This window comes from Ostrea edulis, chromosome 5, assembly GCF_947568905.1.
Source record: "Ostrea edulis chromosome 5, xbOstEdul1.1, whole genome shotgun sequence".
Lineage (NCBI taxonomy): Eukaryota > Metazoa > Mollusca > Bivalvia > Ostreida > Ostreidae > Ostrea > Ostrea edulis.
In genome coordinates this window covers 43,816,305-43,838,227 of record NC_079168.1, presented here as the reverse complement: position 1 = coordinate 43,838,227, position 21,923 = coordinate 43,816,305, and the positions used below count along the sequence as shown (strand labels likewise).

The following is a 21,923-nucleotide window of genomic DNA, read 5'->3' as shown; positions in this document are numbered from 1 at the left end:
AATTAACATGGCCACACTAGCCCCAGGTGTTCCACAGTTATCTACACAGGTAAGGTCCAAGCTTATTGACCTAGTTCATGATGATGATATGGTTATATAATTAATGTGAGGATCTTAGCCAACATTGTTTGCTTCTTTCTTTGTTTTTTGTTAATTAGAACATAGGAACTGCTGTTCACAGTGACAAAAAATGGTTGACAGAGGGAATCTGAGCATTTTGTTAATGATGCTTGAGGATATATTTGTGCTGCTACTACAGGAAATTTTTCTTTTTCCCAGGATCTCAATCCAATTCATTATAAGCAAATAAAGTTTGAATTATACCTCTGATGTTGTGATTTTTTACAACATTTTCTCTGAGATATGATTTGATTGTGACTGATTTATTTCTAATGTTTATTTATAGAGCATGTAATTATTAATCATAAGCAAAAAACCCCACAAAAATATCTTTGCGGTAGTCAATAAAAGGGATGCATAAGCTTGCAGTTAATTGGTATCATCACATTCGATCTCGGATGTCCAGTTGACATGCTTGGCCACATCTGTCATCAGAACCTGAGCTATTGTCTCATTGGTATGTTTTTATCTTAGCCCACGTAAAGTTTTAGTGATGCAGCTTAAAATTAAGTCTTTAAAACATTGCTGTGCCGTTATTTCTTTGTTCGTTCAGTTGAACAATTCACCTTTGGTTGTCCAATATTAGTGAGCAGTTTGACATTATTTATATATCAGACTGTCTCCAAGGTAAATGAAATTGAAAGGACAATGCTTTAAGTACGATATCTGCCAAATACAGTTTTCTATGGAAAAAATATCAAATAGTTTGAGGCCCCTTATGACTGAAAGCTGTCTGATTTTTTTAATACAGAATTTATACGGGCATATATCCAATACAGAAATAATCGTATGCTTGATTAAATGGCATCTATATGCTACCACCTCTTCTAGATATCTTAGATATCACAACTCACAAGTGAAAAACAATGAAATATGTTTTACGGGGCCCAAATTTCACTTTAAGAGATCAAGAACTTTGAGACCATTGAGAATCATCTGTATATACATTTGATAAAGTTATATAAATTCTGAATATTCTGCTCTATTTTCTATACAAAATATCAGCTTTCAGGCAGCAGTCCATTCTACACAAAAACAACCAATCACATATTCGTGCACTGTTAATTGTACAAATAGGCAGTATCATAGCACCAGAATGCATGCAACATTACTAATAAAAGTACTAAGACCCCACATTTGTATAATATATACATATATATTTGTCTTTCTAATGTTAGATTTTCTACAGCATGACTGCTTACCTTGCCCTGGCAAATGACTGCTGGGGCTCCTTGGTGCCCTTCTCTAACTTGACTAGTCGATCTTCAGCATTAGTTTGATCATGCTCCTTATCGTGGCTGAAAGTAGAAACATACTTAAACTGAATATCTTGTATAACATGGGAAGATGTTGTTTCAAATTATCTCTCTTAGGAAATATCTTCCACAACTTCCAAGAAAGCTGGAAAAAATTCAATGCAACACAATTGAATAAATGCAGCACCTAAAAAAAAACTATAATGGCATATGACTGTTATATGATTGACGATTAAATGTTTTTCAATCAAAAACAAATTGGGTAATTCTGTCCATTTCATAGCCATTCAAATGGTGAAAAATGATTAAAGCTCCTGTAATAGTTAAGAATATCATTTACTATTTCCAATGGCATGCATTGCCTTTCCATGATTTAATTCACACAAGTTTCTGTATTATAATTACCTCGAAAGAACAATCTACAAATATAGATAAATTTATGACTGAATAAGATGTGATTGTGAAAAACAGTATGCCCCGACCCGAATGTCACAGCCATGTTCAATTCTGGCAGATTTGACCTTGACCTTTATCGGTCTCAGAATTTTGTCCTTGAACTTTCAGTTCATCAAGTATGAAAATCTATCTTGTACATGCAGTTCAAAAGTTACAAAGTGAAGAAAGTACAAGACAAAGTCAGGAAGACTGACCAAAAATAATGACCCCCCCCCCCCTCCCTCCCTCCTCTGTATCCGATATTCCGGGGCATGAAAATATCACGCAGTTTATTGTAAATGTGTCACATTTATGAAAGAATGACGAGTCAAATTAACCCCCTCGTAAATGACTAGTTTTGATCATCCTGATCTGGTAACCACGTTGTGAATATGAAATTCCAGTTCCTTTAGAGGGGATTTGAAAATCCTATGTACACCAATATCTGATGATATCAGTAGGTAATGTAATCATCCAGTATTCAGGTCAGTTGTATCTAAAAACAAAACCTTGCCAACTTATCAAAGGGCACAGTGGTCTTCTTATGCTTCAGTTGTACTGTAGACAGCAGGATAATGATATCAATTAAATCACAAGACAAAAACTTGATGTCCTAAATATTACTAGATTTAATGTCTTTGAGGAGATAGAGAGGTTTGCTCTGTGTTTATGGAAGGCCTGGGCTGTTGTCTTGCAAGAAATGTAAAATCTGCCACTACTTTGATCTTCTAAACATGCTTTGTTGGTTATCAACGTTCTGCACTGCTCTTAGGCTCAGGACATAGTCCACGTCATGAATGTATAGGTTTCAAAAGACAACATAGATTTTAAGGAGATTAGGATACTAATGATTTTTATGAGGTAATTGCTTCGCAGAACATTTAATATGACAGTATTGTACTTTAAACAGAGAAAAGCATTCTTGTGTGGGTTGCAATCATTTAATTTTTCATTTGTTTAAAGTGGCTTATTACACCTTGAAAGAGTTTCTCAAATCAGCATTTGATAGATATGATGATATGCAGTAAGTACATATGGCTAAATGGTATGAAATATGCAATTTTGTATTTCAAAAAATGTGATTTTCCCCCAAAAAAATTTCATTAAGTATGATAATGAAAATAATATTCTGGCAGATTTGAACTCGGGATCTGTGGGTCAATCAGTAACCTGATACTTCATCCACTGAGCTACGATAAAAGACAAACAAATCAATTGAAATAAATTCGCAAAATATTTAAATTTTCATCTTGTGACAATAGTGTCATAAAAAGTATTAGTCTTGGTATTATGAGCCACCTTGTCAGATTCATTGAAATTTAAAATATATAAAAACAGACATACAAAATTTTTTAACCAGATAGGCATGTAGCTACATTATTTTTCTTACCATTGATACCTTTAGAATCTTCTCCAGTAATGGTTTAATTTATTAACTTTATTTACATGCTTTTAATAAGATTGATACAGGATTACCAGTTTTAATATACAAGTGCAAAGCAGAAGCTAAAAATATAACTAAAGCCAATTAATGCATAATAATATTGCATGCAGTTTCTATAGATTATCTTACACAAAAAAAACCCAATAAAGAGATATTGATATACATTTAACTTCAAGTAAAAATTGATACATCTTATCATTGCAAAATCTAACAACAAAAACTTTGAACGGTCTAAAACTGCTAGGAAGAAGTATGGCTATCAGTCAATGCATTTTTGCATTGTAATATAATTTTCTTTCTTTCTCTGAATTCATACCTTCATAACTTTTGTAAGAAGAAATATTTCAGACTACCAAAACTGATATATTAATATTAATTATTAACATTTTTAATATCTAATAGTTAATTTATTTAAAAAAAATAAAAGCAATAGATTAAATCTCATCAAAATACTTACTAAGGCATAATTATATACATGGGGTGTTCCAAAAATAATGTCACTTGCATTGCTTCTTCTATACTACAAATGTTTTGATCAGCCCTTCAAAATACTCTCCATTTGCCTGATTGCACCTTTTTACCGAGTTAATCCACTTTTGGAAGCAATCAGTTCATATACTCTTCAATGGGGACACTATTCACATACTGATAAGCAGCAGATCCAAAGGTGAAAGGCCAAATCTGGTGAATGCATAGGATGTGGAAGGACCGTTTGACTAAAAAAATTCTGTTACATTTAATTTTTGCATGCCTAATTGTGAGAGGGTGCTTACCAAAAATAATGTCATCTGAGCATTTTCCCGTGGAAATCGTAGTGTGAACTCAAGAACAGTCACAGGAAAGTTCTATAAAAATACTCTCAAAAAAATTAAAGAATTACTGGTAATACCAAATTTGCTGCCCAAATGATTTTGAGTGATAGTGCACCCACTCACAAGGCGCACATTAATTTGTGATCGAATTTTTGGAGTCAGAGAAGGTAACAGTCATCCTACATCCCCCGTATTCACCAGATTTGGCCCCATCCGACTATTTTCTGTTTCCCAAACACAAATATCATCTACATGTACCTGGAAAGATATACAATTAGAGGAATGTGCCCTGGGATCTGCTATTTATCAATATCTCAATGGTATCCCAACTGAAGAGTATGAACTAGCTGTGCTTCCAAAAGTGGATTTAACTATTCATAAGCACAGAGCAAGTCATTTGTATAGTATAGGAGAAACAATGCAAGTGACATTACATTATTTTTTGTATACCCCTCGCACCAAAGAAAACTGGATGTAAAGTGGAGGATTATATAATTTCAAATTTACATTATCTATCAAAAAAATGCAGTTTCTGTGGAAACTAACCTGACAAAATACAGTAAAACTCTGATATAGTGAATTTCTGTGGACACTCTATAAAAATTCGCTATAAGCGTAATTCGCTATATGTTTATAGTGAATTCATAATCAAAATATAACGAATTCGTTATAAAACTGATTTGTTCTACATGTATATCAGTTGTATAAGAAAGCAGCAATCGATATACTTGCGTTTGTATTGTCTCTAAGAGAAATTAAGCCTATGTATTTTTGAGAAGAAATATTTATGCAAGAAATATACACACTGATTTATATATGATAATTCATCTTGATCGAGGGATTATTAAGTCGTGCAAGAACATGTCGAAAGAAAAATGTCATGAAAATTATGTGCAATACATACAAACAGTCTATCTTAGTTGTCATTTACTTAATGCTTTACACAAATAAACGAGTGTACGATAAAATAAATGCATGCAAACTTCAAATTTAATTAAATAAAGTAATAAACAATACCAACAATATATTTGCTAAATGTATGTGTAAGTTTTGTTTTGCGTTAACAAACTCTTTTGAAAAAATACAAAGAGATATTTCATATTAAGCAATTGTTAAAAACCACGAATTTAAAATGAAAAAAAAAAATCATTAGAAAAGGTGATTTTTACGTTCATTTTTAATACAAGTGGAATTTGAATTTACTTCGTTATATCCATAAATTCGCTATATCTGTCTTCGTTATAGAAGCAGACTTTTATATAAAACATATAAAGAATTTACCGGGGAAATCGATTTCACTTCGCTATAACCGTAATTTTGCTATATCCATGTTCAGTATATTCGAGTTTTACTGTATGTTGAACTCTGCTATTAACCCATCAAGCTATCCAGTTAAGTATAATACAAGATTTAAAGCACAAGGAATTTATTACTGAAATTCACTTTTCCATTTGTTTCAAACGGAAGTCAGCCATAATATGACAATGTGTTATTCTTCTTTAAAAATAATGTATGCATTTCCTGGGAAATTGAAAAGCTTTAAAACAAGAAGGGAAGAGAAATTGCAAGAAGCAATCAAATTGTTTATTTAGTATTACTGTTGTCAACTTATCGGTTTTAGAAAGTAATGTAGTATGTGCTAAACAAAACACTATTTTACTTTGTGATTTGTGCAAACACACACGCACTAATTCAATGACATGTATCAGTTGGAACCCCATAATTCGTCCATACCCTAAAATTGTCTATAAATTTTTGGTACATACATGTAGCACATTTTGAACAGTTTCTTTAAGATGTCAAGTCATTTTCACTGCTACTGAATGATCTGCACATCAGTACTTTGTTAGTAAAGTTGATGAAAAGGTAGGTTTATCAATTTGCACATGCTGGCCATTTCTACATAACAAGTTTTTCTAAGGGGGACGATTTATGGGTACTCGAGGATACTTCTAAACAAAAGTTGGTATTCAACTCTCATCAAGTTTTAATATGACATTCAGCCATATTGGATAGATTTCCATTCTCTATCTAAAACACCAAATAACTCCATTCCCCAATAAAAAGAAAACCTTTATTACAAAAACTTTAGACTGGTGTCTGGTACCACATTCAGCAGACCATGTACTACAATTTGTAGCAGTCAAAGTGATAAAAAATAAATGTTCTGACCAATCAACTAGTATTTCTCACACACACAAGTTACTGAATTATGCATCAAGTGTCCAAGGAAGAACTGGCTAATGAGAAGCAGTGTCATAATATTATCAGGCTCCGGCTACTTGGAGCAGACGGCAGAAGTTACCTGTCACTGTCTAGCAATACACTGATGTCTTTGGTGGATTTCAAACCAGGAGATAAAGAAAGTCGACGGTCATTGCCATAAGGATGATGATCATCTGATCTTGAAAAACAATGCATTATAATCTGTTTAATCTGTTACCATTAAAGTTTTCATTAAAGCTGCATGCACAGAGGTTAATGCTTATGTGGTCCCATGGTGCACACAGTTCAGTGCTGCGTGATATTCCTAAAAATACTGCATCTACAAAAATACACACTGTCAAATGCACAAGAGCTCATTATTCTGAAATTCTGGAGAGTAATTCAATTTTAAAGATGATAAACAGATGTCTTGCCACAACGTAGAAATGGATAGGTACTCTTATGTGTGTGTGTGTGTGTGATCCAGGTATTGTATCAAATCATACCAGTCGGTAATAACCAGTAATCATATCTATTTTCCTAAATATTTACAAACAACAGTACCCACGAAAAAGTACTTTCTCAAGCCATAGTACAAGCAATTGCAAAATCCTTTAAGAATAATCCTTGCAATGAATGGAAAGAAAGCTTAAATTTTGAAATTTGGAACATGGTCTACTAGTTTGATCAGCCTGCAGGAGTCAATACCAAAAATTTTAACTATTGACTGCAATGGCTAGAGTCAACATCACCATTTCTATAAAACAATCAGCAAATATTTGAAAGAAAGTGTTTCACAAGTACAAAAACTGTCATGTTTTGAAATTTGTTATGACATCTATATTGATTTTCCAAACTCTTCAATTCAATTCACACGGTACATTTATAACAAGACTGGTAACCATGTTTTTGCTTTTCTATATATTGATTGTTCCTTGATAAGTGATTCTATCTATCAAGTTCCTTCAGTGTTTGAGGGTTTCTCTGAATGAAAATAATGTATACTTTTTATAAGGTAAGAGGACCCCACAGAATTGTTGGTATGCTTATAGCTATAGAATTAACACTATACCAACAAACACAAGTTCCAATGGACTTGGATACCAATGCCAGCATACAAATGAGGGTATATAGACAGTGAAAGTCACAATTCAAAAGGTAGTCATTGGATTCACAAATTCTGACCTTCTATTGGTACATTGTTTCAATATCTAGAACATGTCAATATTTTTTTTTTTTCATATCAGTGTCCATATCTATATAACACTGACACAAAGAGCAAAAAAGAACAGAGAAAAAGTAATTAAACAAATACCGCAAAAAAGAAGAGAACATGTTATCAGAAGGAAAACAGCTTGACTGTATATCATACACAATGCAAATTAAATACGCAGTTGTCACAGAGAGAGATCGAGATCATTGATGCAAGAATGAAGAGCGCTGCACCAGGCTTGGGAGATCATAGAGGAGTTAGCTAAGCTGCAGGATACCACCATGATCGACATTGATAAGAGATTCTGTAACAGTAATTGTAGGGCAGGTGTGTACTCATGTCGGGGAACAATTGGCTGTGTGTATCAGTTCCTCCCTCTCAGTAACTGTAATTAATTGCACTGTAAGGAATTGATGCTCTGCCTTTATTTGGTATTGGATTCTAAGTTTCAGACAGCCTGGACAATTCTAAACCCTTCCCAAACTGTACAATCACCACAATTCTGTAACAAGCTACCTGGTAACCAGTGTCAATATTCAAAATGAGTTATATACGAGACCATTGAAACGAACATGCAGTTTACCATTCAAGAATAATGCTCCAAAAATATGTTAAAAATTTGCTTGGTTTCTATAACAATATTCTGCCTGAAATCAAAAGACACACTGATGACTTATATCTGCCAAAAATACCCACACCATTTTTTTAAAAAGTGTATAATATGGGTATATAAAAAAAAAGAGTTTAAATTCTGAAACATTTATCACTTTAAACAGCTAAACTGGAAGGAAACAGACAATTCAACGTGTTTATACATTTTCAGCATACACATTTCTGACACTCTGTGCTCATGCAAAGAAATCAGCTCAACAGGTGAGAACCAAAAGAATAGAATCAGCCAAGACACTTGTACACACTGCAAGGTTTCTGAATTTTAAGTGATACACTGTGTGTAATTCAAATCAGTTATTTGGTTGCTGTTAAAAAAAACAATACATTGGATATGAAGATTAACAAAGTGCCAAATGAAGCCATCGCCTGTTACTTGACCTGAACTGCTACAGGAGGAAGGTATATTTCTGGCTTACCTTGATTTTTTATCAAGAGAATTCAGGCTGAGCACACTGAAACAAAAATATTATATCACATCCAACCCAACACAAGATCTTAATGTACTAAAAAAAATAGCAGTTCTTTTTTTTTGGTGGATTTTTTCTCCCAGAAACTTTCAGAGAGACATTGGCAGTTTGCTAATGTATCAGAATAGAAAAGGTGTGATCAATGATAACACCACACAGTAACAAGATAAGTCAAATTATTATTGTGTTGATGCTGTGGGTTTCCTTAGAATGTTGTGTAAAAACATATAAAACACAAAATACATTTCCAAATATCAAATATGCAGCAAATGGGTATAAAAATCTGATTTTAAAATCATCTGTTTTAAATGATCTGCATGAATAGCAGGTCTGAAAACAATTCATTGTAGTTTGTCAGATCCAAAGATCTTCACCACAATTTCCTGCTGTGAAATCTTGAAAACTGAAGATAACCAAGTGTCATCGAACCCATCAAATCTGCTCCTACATATAGTTTTTGTAAGCATGCGTGAAAACACATGAAATTCAATATCCATCGACAAATTAAAAGTGATTTTTTAAATGCAGTAAATGATTCTATATCGGATGAACCAACATGTAAATCTTAATCAAGTGCAAAGTGATGTTACTATGATAATGTACAGAGACATCTAGACAAATAGTTTAAATTATCTACAAACTGATGAGATTACCTTAGTTTCTGTTGCCGTTCCACCTCCAGCATGTGGAGTTCTTTTCCTGCGGTGACATGTCCAGCAAATGATCCTCTTCTCTGCTGGTTGGTCATGATCCTGATGTGGTCCTGCAATATGCCATATACATGTAAATTTACACATCCTGTGAAATCTAGTGGATATATATTAGTACAGATAAAATGCAAAATTTAATGAATGCATCTAGATGCAAGTATATGTACATGTACTATAAATAAAAATTTATTCACAAGAACATTATTTACGAGCAATTTCATAAGACTAGCCATTAACGCAAATTTTGTTCTTGAGAATAAACTTTTACTTATAGAATATTTATTAAGAAAGAAATAATGATTTGCCAAAGTTATCTGTATAAATATCTGCCAGTAAATAGCTTAAAGACTATTTCCCAGTCTTGAAACTATTGCAACCACCAATGTGATTTCAGAAGTACTTTTCCTGTGCCCTCCATGTGACATATCAGTTGAAATCCAGTGTCTGACAGACAGCTCTTGTACCATCCCACAATGATGAAAGTCAATGTTTCTACTTCTCTGTAGTTTAGTTTATTTGGTATGATCAAATACCTTCACTAACTACTCGAGTGACAGCAAGTTCATAGTTCCCCTTGACAGTAATTATTTCCCTTGGCTGCATGTGTCTTGGGGAGATGCAGTATACTAGCTGGAAAGTTTCCTCGGTAGATAGTGTATTCTACATCTACCGTCCCATACAAGAATGTGTATGTATAATCTAACCCTAGGAATACAGTTGTCTTTTGTACCTTACAATCTCTACCAGAGTAGTTGATAGTACCTAGCATATCTCTATCTGAATTGTTATTCATACTGACACAATCTTTATCTGAGTTACTCATATAACACCTCATCAATGTCTCAATTCTGTTAGCTGAAGACAGATTTTTCAGTTGCATCAGATTTAAAGTTTCATTTGATAGTGTATGCTGAAACATTTGTACCAAATAATCAAACCAGCTGAGGTAATCCCATTTCACAAGAAATGCTCAAAACTATGCATAATACTTCATGGCTATTTGTATTAAATCATTAGGTATAAAAATATACTGTAAATCAAGTGTTATAAAATTGGTTTTTTTACTTTAGAATTTTGGCTAGTCTGAGATGTTGAGTATATAAGCAGTTAGAAACTGCTTACTGAGTATATACTAGTTCATTTATTCCAATAGACTCATTTTTATTCTTTTTAAATGAAAATATAATCGCCAAGGTTTAATGATTTATTCAATGTTTGAAGGAATATATCAACTAGTTCTGCATGATTATCTCAGAGTGATTTGTCTGTTTATTTAAGAAATAAATTTCATTTTTGAATTTTTTTCATCATTGAGGGCATGAAATGTGACACTTTATGCCAGCATACTTCATCATTAGTGTGTTTGTATGCCAGTGTGATTAAGTGCTGCATGCCCTCAATTGCATTTTCAAAACTGAAATTTATTTCTTAAATTCACATTCTACTCTTAGTTCTGAATTCCCAGCCGATGAAATAGACATACTATATTCATCAAGATTCATACGCACATTGTTCACATCTGCATTGTGTTCATGAGGAAATGTTTATCATTATAGGTGGTAAAGATATCAGAGGCAAAAATATTGGAAATGTTCATATTGTGGTATAAATGGTCAAGAAAAACCAAAATCAAGTTTAAGTTACACAAGTATATAATATTGTGATCCTAATGAAAAGATAACTGATGATACAAAATGAGTAAGAGGCTCACTGGGCTTTAAATAATCACCCCGAGTAACATGCATAACTCTTCCACGGACAGCTCAATCATACATTACAAGATAATTGTCTTTAAACCATGAAAATAAATTGCCCTTAGCTTTATAGATTCATTTTTTTTTTCAATGCCCAAGAATGAAAGAGCATTTCAAAAATTTTTTTACTATATTTTCACTATATGATTGCCACAGCTCCCTGAACTCTCAATAACTTGTTCAAGAGTCATCAATTCAAATCCGAAGTATTTCTGTTTTTCATTACCATGCATATATCATTTTGTCACAATGCAAATTAAGGGGTTGATTTCACTACATAAAGTGCATCATCACATTTTTTAAAACCTATTTTGCTCTGCCCTTATAGCTAGAGCCTGAAACCAATGATTTAGGGGTAGGGAGTTGTCACACAATTTGGGTAGACATTCATGACCAGGCAAACAGTATTTTCTTCAGAGTACATAGAAGTGAAAAAGATTTATAAAAATATTCATTGTATTTTCACTATATACCCATTTTGGTCCCACCTTAAAAGCCTGAACCTTTGGTCCATGAATTTTAAAATTTGAGTAGAGGGTTTCATGCTCTTCATTATTATAAACCATGTGTATTTTTTTTCCCGTGTGGTGCAAATGGTTAAAAAGTAGAGTTTTTAAGAAATAACCTATTCTTACTATGTTTGCAATGTCTATTAGAATGTTCCTCAGTGAAGAGGATTTTTAAAGATTTCATCATCGTTTAAGATATTGAGTTTTCACCCCACCACTCATCCCCTGGGATTGCAGTGAGGCGTGGACTGTGACACTTTATGTCAGCATACATACTTCATGGAGAACGATATATAGTGCTTCATTGCTGTTCATACCCTCACATATTTTCTAGAAAGAAATTTATTTTTTTATATTTACATTTTACTTTCATTTCTGTCAGATTATCCCCTGCTGTTAAAATAGTCTTAATACTATATATCTATAAAGATCCATATGCACGTCATTCACATTCATGAGGAAATGTTTATCATTCTAGTATTGGTAAAGACATCAAAGGTAAAACATTGGAAATATGTGTGTATATATATATTCCAGCAGTGGAAGTCTATTTATATTCATGAACATTTTTAATAACAAGGCCATACTTAAAAAAGTATAAATGCCATTGCAAATTATCTTGTCATTTCATAGTCATTTTTATACTTCTGTTGACTTCTTTAATTTCAGAAAAAATGCTTGTTGGGTAATTATAGAATTATTCTAAAAATAATGAGCTTCTCCTACCATTTATGTAACGGGTCCAAGAATTTTTATTAAATTTGTAATGCTTCTCTTCTACTCGAGCTCTGTGAAGTGATTGATTGCTTGAGTGTATATACTGTAAATTTAGATCCTGTATTATTTTCATCCAAATGGCAAAAAGGAAAAAAAAATTCATTTTGAATTTGCGCCCCAAATCATTTATTATACAAATGTACTTTTAAAACTTTAAGGGTAAATATGAGTGAGTTAATTCACATTTCCAAGTAATGCAGGATTAAAAGCACAAAATATGAAGATATTCTTTTAAATCTAAATGTAAATCATATTTTAAGCTTGACTTCTAAATGTGGGTATGTGTATACTTGTTACAATATCAAATACAAAGAAAGGAGTAGTCAATTCAGGTGTATTTAGTGAATCTACAAAGAACATCACACTTACACCGCAATGAAAGTGAGACTTCTACTCTTTTCAATAAAAATTATCTCTGAAAATTTTCATAATTTCAGATTAAAAAAGCCTAGCACTGAAATTGATAACATGAAAAATAAAAAAAAAATGAAGCTCTTCAAAATTTTATCCTGATGTGCTACAATTGCAATATATGTCAACATGCAAATATTGTGTTAGTTGATTACACTTTGCATGTTGCAATGACCATGCAATCTGTGGTTATAATCTTCGGATCCTTAGAATCAATTAAAGTTGCCAACAACAATGGCATAAATTCAGATTAAAACAATGAAGCTGCGGGATGAATAAAATTTCTATTAAAAAATTGTGACCAAGATCTATTTTTTGGAGCATTTTCAACATAACTGTACCACAAGTGTATAAAATATCTTACATGGTGGGTAACTAGGGATTTCAAAGTATACAATATACAATTACATTCTGCAATTTATGATTATTTGAAATGTGATAAGTACCCTCAAGGACTCCTGTTTTAGTGGGTCTACCTTCTAGTGCATGAAGATCAATTTATTCCTATCTCAAATCAATACAACAGTTTAAATTAATTCTCTTGCAAAATAAAGACTACACAAAGGTGTAATTGACCCTGTCATATGCTTTTGTGTCTCATTGATATGCACTAGTACATTCTCTTGGTCTTTAATACTTAAAGTTCAGCCTATAGTATAATTAAATTTTTTTTCATTGAAATATCTACCAGAACTGAGAACATTTTAAAAAAAACCCATTAAACATTTGTGAATTTTTCCAATAAACATCTTTTGTCCCAGTTTCTTTGACAAGTTTAGCATTATTTGATTGAAAGTGCTACCAAATATTACACATTTCCTTGACCTTCACTTGACTAAAAATGAGAACTTCACTCAGCCATTAATACTAGCTAGTAGAACATTCTTTATTAGATAATAGAAAATGTGCAGACACAATTAGGAAGAGTCAGGAGGCTGAAAATCTAATAATTCCTAATGGAAATGGCAAAATTTCTAATTTATATCTGATGGCTTTTCTTCACTTCCTTGTAGTTGAGGAACTACTTTCCTGTCTACCCTGCTCTCACACTTACCATTTGTTTAGGTTCCTGAGCATCTACTTCATTGTTTTTCTTACAACATTTATCCTTCCACCACCCATTGTCTGTGGCATAGGCCAGGAAGACAAAGAGAGGCATATAGAGGAGGGTTACCCAGGCCTCCCAGGGATCAATCACCCCCGGGGAAATGTACTGAACGGCTAGCAGCAACCAAATATAGGCCCAAAGTGACCATATGGCAGTCAGTAAGAAGACTCCAAACTCTTTGATAGATTTAGTCTCTCCGTTACCAACACTAACCACACAAACTGATGTGATTATCAAAAGATTGAATGCTGCACTTCCAATAATGGTAAATGTTCCTAGAGAGTCCTTATCCGAATTGTCTATACCAAGGGAACCAATTGACTCAAAAGTGGCAAGAAGAATTTCTGGAGCACTGCTCCCTAATGCCATCAAAGTCAGGTTAGCAACAGTCTCATTCCAAATGAATACCTCCACCTCTCTCATTTCTCCCTTTTCTGAATCCCATTGTTTTACAATTCGTTTTTTGCTAGTAAGAACCTCAATGCTGTTCATGAATATGTCCGAGGAAATGGCTACTCCAAGGAAAAAATAAATCATGCAGATTGTGTATAACAATCCCCTGAGCCATTCCGGCCATAAATTTTCTGCTGGGACTAGGATCCAACTTTTGCAATACTCCGATGTATTGCTGGCAAGGTATTCCACAACATACCCTCTGTCTCCGTAATTAGTTCTCAATTCATACACCATGGTGAACTTTAGGTAAGAAAACACAATTTATCCCTCCCTCTGGTGATCCTGCAGTGTAAAGTTCCTCACAGACCTCTTCCTCTGAGACTGCTAAGGTCTACGCAAATTACACAGAAACAATTAAGATCACCACTGAGCAAGCGTGCTACCTATATATACATGTGTCGATGGTAAAAAGCTTTCAATACCAAAAAAATCTCTCTCAACCCAGAGTGTTTACTTCATCCTCTGACATACATCACCACTGTGTGAGAAATAAAATAAAACAATTCCCCAGCTCTGCTGAATACTTTGATAATTTCCATCAGCACAAGTAGATGCTCCCACCAACAGTGTATTAGCTGTGTATTAAGCTCTAGGCTACAACAGACTTCAGCAATTAGATAATCTTATCAGATGTAAGGGGACTACCAAGAGATCAAATAGATCTTCTGGGCAAAGGCATTGTACACTGAAGCCAATCGAGCATGATGAATCTATAATATCAAATTTAACAAGTCCAATTTAACCTTTAAATATACCTTTCATAATATAAGACCTTGTCTCTGAATTGGAGTGAACGACTTCATATTAAACTTTGATAGATTATAATCCAGTCATTTATATGAAAATTCAAATAGGTATAGAATATCCTTTTGTTTAAAATCTTAAAAACTACTGATACTGTCGACCATAAAACAGCACTCATCTCTTTATTCTTTTAAGCGGAACAATTAATCAACACATAATGTCTTAAAATTTCAACTTGAGAGAGTCAAAGTGATTGCAAAATACTTTTTTTCACTGTTTCACACCAGATTAAAGACTCTGACCTTTATCTTTGAATGTTTCCTCAAGATTTTCTTTATTCAAATGATCATTACCATTTTCTCTTTTAAGAATAACATATAAAAGTGTGTGCATATTTTAAAAACTCTTATATTTTGCTAACTGAAGTATAGTCACTGCTAGGAAACTACAGTGTCTAAGATTTCTTGAGGAATTAACAGGGTCCTACTGACACATGTTCTTTGAGTATCTGTCATATTGCCCAGGAATTGTTGTTTGACATCTAATACACGCAAAAAAGCACCCCTGACTAGAAGTTTACATCAGCTAACAAGTGTACTAAAGAAGTTGGTCAAGTAGTATACATCTTTCAATAGTGAGAGGCTGGCATAAGCTGCAAGGCCACTTAGGTAAGCTAGTACTATGCAATACCTAGCTATTCTATTCAATTGACATTTCAAAAACTAGACGTTTAGGATCTTTAAAATGTTGACAGCTGCAAATAATGCTTAACATAAGTCAGTGTATCATGCTAGAAATTTTGCCATAGTATACTGAAAATTTCTTATTCTAATTTTGCCTAGGTTTACCATTAAACGAAAGTAACTCCTATCATTTATATCAATCTGCTTTAAATTTGTGCAATGGAAATGACAATTAATGCAACAAAACCAACATCCCAGCATTGCTAGTTGTACTTATAAACCTGGTGTATACTCAGGAAGTAATGAACACATTTTTGTGTATGTTACAGAATAATCTCAGAGGTCGAAAAATGTTGATTTGAAATATAAAAGCCAGGGCTTTTATATTTCAAACAACATTTTGAGACCAAGGAGGATATCCTGCAACATACATGAAAACAAGAACTTTATTTCTATTCTACTGCGGCTCAGAAATATACAGCCGATCGTTTTCCTATATACAGTAGCTACGAATTAGGTCATTGTGATGTCATAGCAGTTTCCGAAACAGTCTACATTGTTTTCAGTTGACGAAAAAGGTGAGATATAGGGGTATACTAAAAAATATTTCAAGTATTTAGTTTGATGTTAACGGATTTATATCAATTGCTTAGAATACAGTTTCCAAAAAACTTATCTGCATGTGCATCGCTATATTCCTCTTGGAATGCAGACGATTGGTTTATAATGAATGACAAATGTTTACAACATATATTGATTGATTTTTATGATTATAAAATAGAATTATCTGTCATCGATTTTATTGTTGCTTTAGCAAGTGAGATATGTGCATCAATTTTCTCATAATCAGTTAATATGTATGAAGGTATATTGTAGAATAATGACTGTGGAATTCCTTTGATCTTTGTAATAACCATGGTAGAATATAAAGTATATACATATTCTTCTTACTGCTGTTTTTCTATGTAAATTTGAAAATGTTAATTTGCATGAAATCACACCCGTGAGGAGGAATATTAAACAAGTCTGATCCAGGACATATGACATCACAATGAGATGACAAATGTAAACACCTTTTTAAAACTAAACTTGCATTTGACTGAAATATTGGTGTCACTGAATTCCTATTGAATATATAAGAAAGTATGTCATTAAAAATGACATCGTCGGATACCCACGGCTGATCTCGTCTTCAAGACGATGATCGAGATCAGCCGTGGGTATCCGAAGATGTAAAAATGATGAAGTTAAGACTTTTTCATTGGTTTATTTTCCATGAAGTATGCCGATGTGAAAAGTATCAAATTCATATCTAACTAATTAAAAAATTTTGAAATGGAAAATATTGTCTTTAAATGAATCAATATGTATTTCATACTTAATAAAACAGTATGTGAATACAGTAAAACTTGGTTATAACAAATTCCTTTCCTTTGTAATATCCAAAATTCAATGTATAATGTTTGTATTACGTACTGTACATTAAAAATCGGTTTGACTCAGTACAATAAAACATGCTTATAGTGAAGTGCTAGGAACAAACAATTTTCATTCATTGTAAACGTAATTTGTTATATGAAATAAATTCATGATATGTTTTAAAACTGCAGATCACTTCACTGTGAGCATGGATTCATTATAAGCCTGTTTGTTGTAACCGTGTTTTACTGTAATATATGATCCTTACTCAAATAAATAAAAAACATACCCAACATCAATATCTCATACAATATCATGAATTAATGCAATATTCATTTCAAAATAAGCACTGGTAGTTTTGGTAATGCAGGCAATTGGAACTTGAGCATATAATGTGACTTTCTAGGACTTCACTTTGCCTAGCAGCCCAATTTGGATGTAACTTATTCACTCCTCATACCTGCATATTGTGGCTTGGTTGTCACTGGAACAAGTATTAGTTGAAGTTTCTTTATGATTCTGATTTAGAATTAGATACTACTTGTGCAGTACTTGCAAGTTAATATATCCAGTGACAAAAACAAAAGAAGGAACAATGGAATAATGCAGTAGAGAATCAAATAAAAAATGATTTTTGAAAAATTTCTTCTTTTTCTTTTCTTTTTTTTTTTTTTTTTTTTTTTTTTTAGATACATTATATATACAAGCTAGTCCAAATGCATTGCTTTAATGCATATCTCAAAAAAGCAAGAAAACTCACAAGGGGCAAGAAAACAATTAAGTCCATTATATTTGTAAATTTTGCTGCAAATTATTTGAAGATATTCTAACTGATTTTTTTAGTGAAGAAATGACAACATTGTGGCAGATGCATAAATAGTTTGTGTTATGACTGAGAAATTTGCAATATCTTAAATTGTTCATACTGAAAGTGTTTTAATGTATATTCTCAATCTGCCTGCAGTCGGAATGATGTCAGCACTTAAACTGAATGCCAATAAATAGTGTTAATATCCTTGACTAGCATTTGTGGCCTAGCTAGCTGTTATATAGCAATTGTACTGTACAAGGGTATATATAGAGCAACGGCACGGAAACACTGCCAGGTTTGAAAATATCACAACTTAGACAGAATATATGCAAGGCATAAGGAAATGTTGATATAAAATGAGGACAGACAGTTATGTAACCATGTATCGAGGCAAGATTTATTATCCAAAACATTTATCATCAAAAGACATAGTGTTTATATATTGTCATCCACAGTTTTGTCTATCAATTTTTGGCAGCCTGCTGTGTGTATATAATGTATGCTATACGTCTGTAATTTACATGTTGAAGTAATTAAACTATCCCATCAATCATTTTCTTTTTTTATCTGGGTATGTGAGGAATGTCAGATACAGTTTAATATGAACAAACATTAATTCAGGATGACCTCCAAGAACTAAACAATGATAATTCTTCTCAACTTAGAACCTGAAACTGAGGTCTTAGATGAGCTCAGTTACCATTTATCAAAAGCAAGAAATAAAAGTACCTTCTTGTATAAAAGTGTGCAACAAATTCCACATTAATAATTTTTTTTAATTAATACAACATAAACAGGACATGTTTGAGAAAGAGGAAATGTCTTGAAACAAGAATTACAGCTATTCATTCACTTATAAATATCAATGGACTCCCACTTAATGTTCAAAGTTTATAAGCACAAAGTTAAACAATTTTGATTGTCAATGTCAAGGTCACAAATCTGTAAAATATCTCACAGCTGGAAAGACTGTCTCACATATAAATTTACACTCTCTAAATATCCAAGCTATCTCACTTATAGGCCTGGGGTGCATTTTACAAAAGAACTTACGACTTACGACCAATTTTACATACAGGAATTATTCCGTTTATTGAAAGATGATTCACTCCATTGTAAAATAGTGAAAACATAATGTTGAAAATTAAGTTTTAGAAACGTTTCAATTCCTTCATTGAAACTAATAACTGTGCTATACAATTTAAGACTTGCGACTTTGTCGTAATTTTTTTTTGTAAAACGGGCCCCAGAATTTATTACAAATATTTTTTGCTATGGTCGGACAGAATTAAACATCAAGACAAAGACTGTATAGACTGGAGTCCTCCATTCCGTAGAGAATGTGCTTACCAGGCCTTATATTGATACTGATATATTGATAATGTCCATATTATGGCCTTTTCAATCCACATCAACCTATTGATGCTTTTTAACAGGGGTTTGCTTATCCTTCGATGTGTTTGAAAACTCATCTTGTTCGCTTTTATCCTTGTTTTTACACAGGGCTAACAAAGTGCTTTCAAAGTGTCTAGAAAACACCCCCACAACAGACAAGAGTGATCGGCTCAAGCCTTGGTCAATTAATACCAATACCCTTCTTATATACCTTGGATATTTGGTAATATGGGGTATCCCCCTGGGATCATGAAATTTACAATTTTGGTAAAGGTCAACCTACTCCTTCTAAAAATCTATTTAGCTTTAATTTTGTTTCAATAGCATTAAAGAAGATATTATTTAAATGTTTTACACATATATATACAATATAATACTAAGTTTTGGCCCCTACCCTGGGGATCATGAAATTTCCAAATTTCGTAGAGGACTTTTAAAATTCCTGCTCGATCTACATCACAATGTATTTAGTTTTTCTTACACATTTGTGGTTGTACAGAAGATTTTTTTTTTTAAATTGTCAATTTTGGACAGTTTTTGCCCCAATCCTCAGGCCCCAGGGGTGCAGGAGTCCTGAAATTTACAATTTATGTCCCCCTTGTCCCAAAGATGCTTCATACCAAAATTGAAAGGAATTGGAATGGCAGTTATCAAGAACAAGTTGAAAATGTTCTATTATTCACACATTTGATAACTGGCCATTTTGGCCCCACCCTGATACCAAAACCCCATCCCCTGGAAATTTACAATTTTGGTAAAGGACTACCTCACAGTTCTTGCATTAAATATCCATTTAGTTTCAATTTAGTATCCATAGCACTAAAGAAGATGTTGATGAAGTGTTGTACACATAAATACTATATAACATCCTGGGGTCAGAACCTCTACCCCGGGGATCATGAAATTTACAACTGTGGTAGAGGACTTAAATTCCTGCTCTACATCACTATACATGATTTAGTTATTTTACTCATGTGCGGGTGTAGAGAATAAGATTTTGGAAAATTGGGTCAATTTTGGGCAGTATTCGCCCCACCCCTAAGGCCCCAGGGGTGTAGGAGTCCTGAAAGTAACAATATATGCCCCCCTTGTTCCAAAGATGCTCCATACCAAATTTGAAAAGAATTGGAATAGTAGTTATCAAGAGGAAGTTAAAATTGTTCAATTGTTAACACACAACGGACGTCGCATGATGATGGACAATAACTAATTGCAATAGGTCACCTGAGTTTACTCAGGTGACCTAAAAACAATAAGAATAAAAAATGCTTTAGAAACATATATACCCATGTGTGGAAATATTGGAAAGGATCAACTTTAAATTTACAATGTCTGTATAATGATGATGAAAAATATGCCTCTTTCTACTGGTCAGGGATAACCACAATACTATATTTGACCTCTGTCAGGCAAAGGGTTCTAAAGATAATGCACAATAGGGTGCCTGGGTAGCGTAGTGGTTAACTCACTCACTCTTATTAACACTACAACCTGAGTTCGATCTTCAGGATCGACAGTGGTTGTATGTGAGAGGGTATTGTGGTTGCCCACTCGGACATAAGGGCTTCCTCCAGGTACTCTGGTTTAGCTCCCACATCAATGACCCTTTCATGCCAAAATCCAAGCTGACAAGAGTTAGAATAGATCCTCAGTACCCCTTGCTTGTCATAAGAGGCGACTAAATAGGGCGGTCCTTCAGATCAGACTGCAAAAACCAAGGTCCTGTGTCATAACAGGTGTGGCACGATAAAGATTCCTCCCTGCTCAGAGGCCGTAAGCGCCGAGCATAGGCCTACATTTTTGCAGCCCTTCACCGGCAGTGGTGATGTCTCGATATGAGTGATAAATTCTCGAGAGGGACACTAAACAATATACAGCCAACCATCAATATTCAATCATCAATTATCATTGTATGAATTTTATACATGTATTAATTTAATGTCCCCTTTGAAATGTGAATATTTTCTTTGTTGGAAGACCAAGATAATATTTCTGACCAGTTGTGTGTCATTTCTTTGTAATTTAATGTCAAAAATGAAGCATTTCATTGTCTTTGTTTTCTTTGACCAAATTCTCATTTTAATGTTTGCTTTTTTTAAAATAAAAATTGTTGTTGAAAACGTAAAGCAATGTTGTGAACAACATTAATGTTTCTACCAGCAACATAGAGCGACGATGTGAACATTAATGTTTCTACCAGTGACATAGAACAACACTGTGAACATTAATGTTTCTACCAGAGACATATCTTTAAGAGATACATACATTACAAATCTTGTTCATGAAGCCACGTACTCTACAAATGTGCATTTCCCCATAAAAATTTCAATTTAGGAAAAGTTGTACATCTATTATATCACAGGATCATCATTTCTTTTATAAAAGAGCATCAGAAAGATTTGCATACACACTTCATTAAAGTAAACTTTGCTTAGAAAATGTGTAAGTCATTCTAGAGGTCAAATCAAGTTTGTACCATATATGTTATCCTTTGGACATTTTATTGTGACCATACACTATTA

At 33.2% G+C, this 21,923-nt stretch overlaps 1 protein-coding gene across 20 annotated transcripts in view; it reads right to left on the bottom strand.

Annotated features, from left to right (window-relative positions):
- Positions 1–21,923, bottom strand: part of LOC125649575 (sodium/calcium exchanger 2-like) — a 100,484-nt gene that overhangs the window by 22,475 nt on the left and 56,086 nt on the right. For 4 of the 20 annotated variants that reach the window (XM_048877202.2, XM_048877203.2, XM_048877207.2 and 1 more), the window contains exons 1-5: positions 13,840–18,946; positions 9,278–9,387; positions 8,574–8,609; positions 6,373–6,471; positions 1,323–1,418 (exon numbers count right to left, since the gene is read on the bottom strand). In XM_048877202.2, coding sequence (XP_048733159.1) covers positions 1,323–1,418; positions 6,373–6,471; positions 8,574–8,609; positions 9,278–9,387; positions 13,840–14,583 — 1,085 coding nt within the window. In that variant the 5' untranslated portion in view covers positions 14,584–18,946. Of the gene's footprint in view, positions 1–1,322; positions 1,419–6,372; positions 6,472–8,573; positions 8,610–9,277; positions 9,388–13,839; positions 18,947–21,923 lie in introns of those variants that run through there. The other 16 variants (XM_048877213.2, XM_056164537.1, XM_056164539.1 and 13 more) reach the window with 9 other exon arrangements.